The following is a 6,782-nucleotide window of genomic DNA, read 5'->3' as shown; positions in this document are numbered from 1 at the left end:
GGTTTTTACAGACGGGTCCTCCTTAGGAGTGGCTACTGTAATCATTGACGATGGAACAAAACTAATTGAACAAACTTCCTTGACTTCAGCTCAACGTGTTGAACTGTATGCTGTCATTATGGCTTTTAAACATTTGCCTTCTGTATCTTTTAATTTGTTTTCTGATAGTAAATATCTTATTAGCTTATTGTTTCTTCTGGAGACTGCGACCATAGGACATACTAATGATCCTTAATTATCATCCTCTTTTCGTCTACTCCAGCAACTCATACGCTCTCATGATGGCCCTGTTGCAGCTTTACATATTCGTGCACACTCTAATCTCCCTGGTCCTTTAGCAAAACTTAATGCAGCTGCAGATAGTTTGACTCGTACTAAATATAATTTTTTTCCTATCCATTCCTCTCCTGATGCTAAAGCTTCTACCCCTTCACTCCATTCTCCCTCTTATCATGAATGGTTATTGTATTGCATTCATTATCTTCATACTGTTATGGTCCATATCCTGGACACCCTCATATTATGGTAAGTTATGATCAAACTGCTTCACAAGCAGCACAACAGTCACATGCTTTACACCATCAGTCAGCGGCTGCATTACGCAAACAATTTTCCCTTACTCGTGAAGCCGCCCGACAAATTGTTAAGCAATGCCCACAGTGTTTACCTCACCTTCCTGTTTCGCATTATGGCGTTAATCCTCGTGGATTATTACCTAGTCATTTATGGCAAATGGATGTTACTCATATCCCGTCTTTTGGGAAATTACAGTTTGTTCATGTCACTATTGATACTTATTCTGGTTTCCTCTGTGCTACAGCACAGACCGGAGAGGCTACTAAACATGTTATTACTCATTTATTACATTGTTTTGCATTTATGAATATTCCTAAAATTATAAAAACTGATAATGGGCCTGCTTATACCAGTACTGCTTTTGCAAAATTTTGTGATTCCTTACAAATTACTCATATTACAGGTATTTCATATAATCCTCAAGGACAGGGCATTGTAGAACGTGTACACAGATCCCTAAAACTAACTATTGAAAAAATAAAAAAGGGGGAATTATATGAAACCACACCATACAGCCTTTTGAATCATGCATTATTTATTTTAAATTTTTTGACTGTTGATAAATTTGGCCGTTCTGCAGGAGAAAGATTGCTGGCTGAGCGAACATTGACAACATCTGTTCCAGAAGTTCTTTGGCGGGATCCATTGACCAATACCTGGTATGGTCTGGATCCCGTCTTGATCTGGGGGTAAGGTCACATGTGTATCTTTCCCAGATCTGCGCCTGGTCCTTGTTGGCTTCCTGAACATCTAGTGAAGCAGATAGATGGCTCATCGCAACGCCCGACTGATAAAGAAAATGCAGAAACTTCACATTTCTCCAAAGAAAGCAACAGTGACCGTATCAATCGAGAAAAAGAAGAAGAGGAGACCACTTGCCAGCACGACTCAAGGGAGTGATGTTCCAACCTGGGGACAAGTTAAACAATTGATTTCACGAGCTCAAGAGTTAGTGAAACAACAGAATAATCCTGTTACACCTATAACTTTATTTTTGGCTATGTTGGCAACCATTTCATGTGTTCCCTCTGTTAATGCAGCAACTTACTGGGCCTATGTACCTGATCCTCCACTATTACAACCCATATCTTGGTCTGAAGCAAAGTTTCTTGTATTTTACAATGATACTGTTTATGGGCCTCTTATTGGGAATATAAAACAAATCAATATGTCTGTAAATTATACTAACTGGTTTAATACCTATCCTGTCTGTCTTAGCCCATTGAATCTGGAAACTGGATGTGTAAAGGCTATTAGTTATGAGCATACAGATGTTCATGAGGAAACGGATCAATCAGTTGGTTTGTCAGGCTCTCCAGGCATCCTTCATTTTACAGGAACCAACATTACTCTTGCATGCCCGGCTACCAGCCAACGAGAGGATCTTAAGGATACCATCATTTGGTATAAAAATGGGCAACCTATTAATATTAGAGGTCGAATCTCATACGCTTCACCACTTAGGGATTCCTCTATTACTATAACCAAGGTTACAGGTGAAGATTCAGGAAATTATTTCTGTATGAAGCATTTATCTGGAGAACAAGGGATACTTATAGCTGAACATAAGGTTACTATTCTTAACAGAAAATCAAAAAATCAATTTCCTCCTTTTATGACCGTTAACTTTCCTGAATCCAATTTTGAACGTTGCAATGCATCTTGGAATAACCAAATATGGTGTACTGTAGATTATACCAAGGGGTCAGTTCTTATCTCTTCTATTCCCGTCATAGATAGGTTTATTACATTTCAGAAGAACTGGGATATATGGAAACTAGCTCTAACTTATTCCAATACACATGTTATAACTTGTGTTGCTCCTCCATATACACTTTTGATTGGTTCTATTAACATTGTTAATTCTTCCAAAGGAGGGTATAATATTAGCTGTGTTAATTGTATTTTTAGCAGTTGTATGTTCCCTTCTGCAGGAACGCAATCTGTCCTTATACTAAAGCAACCCCTGTATGTTATGGTGCCTGTACATCTGAAAGAACCTTGGTATGAAAATACTGGAGTACAGGCATGGGTGGACCTCTCTAAAGCCTTGCGGAGAGGGAGACGCTTTCTTGGGTGGCTAATAGTAAGTTTACTTGCCTTGGCTGCTCTGTCTGCTACCGCGGCTGCTGCCGGTCTTGCTCTTTCACAGCGTATTAATGATGCTTACTTTGTTAATCAGTTATCTCAAAATACCAGTCTTGCTTTATCTTTACAAAGTCACATAGATTTACAGATTAATAACAAGTTAGATGAATTTAAAAACGCAGTTTTGGGGATTGGAGATCAGATGGCAGCATTAAAATTGATGCGTTTAGCTTGTCATGCAAAGTATACGTGGATTTGTGTTACTCCTTATAAGTATAATGGCTCTATTTGGGAATGGGAGAAAGTAAAAATGCATCTGCTGAGTGTTTGGTCAGATAATAATATTAGTCTTGATCTTAAGAAGTTAAATGCTGAAATTCAGGATATGCAAAATGCACATCTTGATGATATTTCGCCAGAAGATGTAATTCAAACTTCACTGGATCATTTAAAGTGGTTAAACGCTCAGTCTTGGATTACTGGAAGGTTGTCAGCATTTATTACCCTGGCCGTAATTTGCCTATTATTGCTAATAATCTTCTCATGTGTGTTTCGTATCCTCATGCAACAATATACTACTCTCGGCAGTAAACTTCATGGAATAAGTTTGCAGCAAAAATTAAAAAATAAAAAAGGGGAACCTGTGGGAAGCAGTCAGCCATGAGAGCAGGCTGCGGACGTGCCAGGCATGCCGCCGCTGCTCGAAGGGACTGTCCCTACTTGTTCCCTTCCTTGTTCCATTCCATGGGAGATAAATCACTAGGGCCCAGAGATCAGAAAGAATGTAAAATGAGATAAGCAAAGCTGTCTCCCCCCTGCATGTGCACGTTATTTTTGATGATTCTGGGTTTATGGGTTTTCTCCCAGGGAAGTTAACCTTGAGCCGAGACAGTCATTAGATAATGTAAACCACCGTCTGGCAACCTTCCCTTTTCTAGTCTATATAATCTGCAACTGTAGCACAATAAAATTTGCCTTGCAACCAACAGTTGTCTTGGTCCTTCTGACCCCATTCGTCGGTGCTATTTCAGTTCTTTACCCCTTCCCTTCTGACCCTGGTCGGCTCAGTCTTCCTCGTTCGGCTGGTCTGCGGCAGTTTCTGAATAAAAAGATGCTTACAAAGGACCTCCGTCATATTTATTCAGGAGTAGTTTTTTTTTGTTTCTTTAAGGAAAAAGAACTCTAGATTTTCTCGTTGCCCTTGCTCTTCAACAAGAGGGAGGGAAATGCAACCGACAATCTCTCAGTAATTGCCTACTCTAGTATCCTACAGTGGTCACTTGACATTTTGATATAGGGGTTTTGATGTTGCAGTTTTTATACTTTCATTTTGACTCAGACTGAAAAATAAACATTAAACTTTTCCCTCAAATGGGAAAGCTTTGTTGTTTTCCTGTTTATAAAAATAAACAGAAATCTTGCTGTTAAAAATGGATACTTGATTTTATCTTTTTAAATTTTATATGTGTCCTGAAATGATACTGAAAACATAGTTATGAGTAAAGAAGAGAGATTTCAAAGAATTTTTGGAAAGAGGTAACAATGGTTGAGAGGTCAGTCGAGTTTAGTACCGTATAAAATAAGGCATTATAAATAACCCTAGCTTCAGTGAGTTTACTGTATAGCTGGAAAACAAATCCACCCAGATGAAGTATTAAAAAGACAATTCATAATTAAGAGCTAAGTTGCATTGCAGGGACCAAGAATGCTACCAGTTCAAAGCATTGAGGGCTGGAACATAAAAAATGCTTCCTGATGAACTGTCTTCGATGCCTTCCTCTCCTCACTTGCCTAATTCATAGGTTTATATCTCCAGGAAAATTACTAAATTGTTCTCTAACCAAGAATAGATGAGAGTGCTACAAAGAAGAAAAAAAAACTTTACTGATTTAAAAAAAAAATGTGTAGGAAAGATCATTTGGGATCAATTATAATTTTATTGGACATGATGATGCTATTATGATTGCATTTGAAAATTTTCCTTATCTGTTAGAGATGCATATTAAAATATTCATTAGATGGTATATGTCTGAAATTTGTATTAAAATACTCAACAGATTTTTGGTGCATTAGATGAAATAAAAGAACAGAATATCGATCATTAATGAAACTGGGTAATAGGTACAGGGAGATTACTGTTCTTCCTACTTTTCTATATGTTTTATTTTCTCTATAGTAGAAAACAAAAATGAAAATAAAAACAAAACTTAAAGCAAATGTTATGCTGAAATGAAAGATTAAAGTTAGCAACAAAAATAGAGTGTACTTTGTCCTCATTTCTTTGGCATCTGTAGAATTTAGCTGTGGAAGGAAGCCAGTGGCCTGTGCCAATTCTCTGTTTTCCTACATATTGTTTATGTGTAGATATGACCATAGTAACAACACAAAATATAAAAACATTGGGGGGAACTTCCCAGGCGGTCCAGTGCTTAAGACTCCACACTTCCACTGCAGGGGTCACAGGTTCAATCCCTGGTTGGGGAACTAAGATCCTGCATCCTGTGCCGGGTGGCCAAAAGAATTTTTTTTTAATTTTTAAAAATAAAAATAAAATAAAAACCATGGGGTTGTGGGTGGCTTGCGGGATCTAGTTTCCCGACTAGGGGTCAAACCCTGCCCCGGCAGTGAAAGCGCACCAAGTCCTAACCACTGGACAGCCGGGGAGTTCCCCACGTTCTGTTTCTTCTACAGCGATAGAGCCACTGCCTTGCTGTTAGATAAGGCCATGTAACTAAGTACTTATCAATGGACTGAGAAACTTATTTGTGGCCTTTCTGGGACTGAGTTTTCAAGCTCATTTCCCCCCTGCCCACTGGCTTCAACAGAGAAGTGGTAGCAACACAGTCTCAGCCATGTGGATAAGGGACGGAATGGCAGAACTAAAGAATGGAAGAAACTTCCATCCCTGAATGAGCAGAGCTGCCACAATAACCTGGACTGCTCACATCGAGACCATAGGAAAAAGAAATAAAGTTTTATATATTATGTAAACTAATGGGATTTAAAAAAAACATCACTTTTATATCTATCCCTATATAAAAACGGGTATATGAACACATTTCTAAAAAAAAAAATTACTACAATCTTTAATGTACAGTAAGCTAAAATTATTTTTATCTGTATATACCTACATGTTTGAGTAGTCATTTAGAGAAATTAAATATTAATGTTTAAAGTGTATAAATTATATAGGTCATAGTATGCCTCCATTTTCACGGCTGCTTCCAAAGGCATTCTAATGTATAGCAATTAGAAATTATTTTTCCTTATAGCATTTTGTTGGTATTGCTTTGATGTTCATTGAGTAAAATGAATTTTCAATCTTTCAGCCATGTAACTGAGACTAGAAATTGAGTTACAAATAATTTGTGTTAAAAAAACTCATTTGAAGTTCTGAGGAAAGATGTAAACTTTTTGAGTAAAAACTTTAATTTTGTGAAACCTAGAGAAATATATACAAAGTTTTTTCTTAGTAGATAATCAAACTTAAATGACAAATGTTTGACTTTTTTTTTTTTTCCTGCGGTACGCGGGCCTCTCACTGTTGTGGCCTCTCCCGTTGCGGAGCACAGGCTCCGGACGCGCAGGCTCAGCGGCCATGGCTCATGGGCCCAGCCGCTCCGCGGCATGTGGGATCTTCCCAGACCGGGGCATGAACCCGCGTTCCCTGCATCGGCAGGCGGACTCTCAACCACTGCCCCACCAGGGAAGCCCTGACTTTTTTTTTTTTTTCTTTTTTTTGCTACATGAATAGTCACATAAAAGGAATGATTTTAGAAGGACGGAGAAAAAAACCCTCAATTAAAACACAGGATTTCAATTAGAGATTCTAACTAATTAGGCTTTCAACAATTATTTTGAAAATCCTTTTAAATTTCTGTATATAAAAAGGTATTTTTGTTTGATTCTATCTTGATCTTAGTATGAAAAAGTTAATTGTACCACACTGAATTTAAGTGATAAATCTATCATAAATGGATGATAATATTTTAAATTGAGAAGATAGTTGTACTGAACAAAACTGCTCAGTGTATTTAGCCAAAAACTTTTTTTTTTTACATCTTTATTGGAGTATAATTGCTTTACAATGGTGTGTTAGTTTCTGCTTTATAACAAAG

At 37.6% G+C, this 6,782-nt stretch overlaps 1 protein-coding gene across 1 annotated transcript; it reads left to right on the top strand.

Annotated features, from left to right (window-relative positions):
• Positions 1 to 1,342: 1,342 nt before the first annotated feature.
• On the top strand, positions 1,343 to 4,769 carry LOC309838866 (endogenous retrovirus group K member 6 Env polyprotein; the record flags this gene model as incomplete). Its single annotated transcript, XM_082680250.1, has 2 exons — positions 1,343 to 3,175; positions 4,722 to 4,769. 2 exons carry the CDS (start codon positions 1,343 to 1,345, stop codon positions 4,767 to 4,769), a joined length of 1,881 nt encoding a protein of 626 aa, XP_082536376.1.
• Positions 4,770 to 6,782: the final 2,013 nt, after the last annotated feature.

This window comes from Grampus griseus (assembly GCF_964374135.1).
Source record: "Grampus griseus genome assembly, chromosome: 21".
Lineage (NCBI taxonomy): Eukaryota > Metazoa > Chordata > Mammalia > Artiodactyla > Delphinidae > Grampus > Grampus griseus.
The sequence above is the reverse complement of the archived record's forward strand: the minus strand, read 5'-3'. Positions and strand labels throughout refer to the sequence as shown.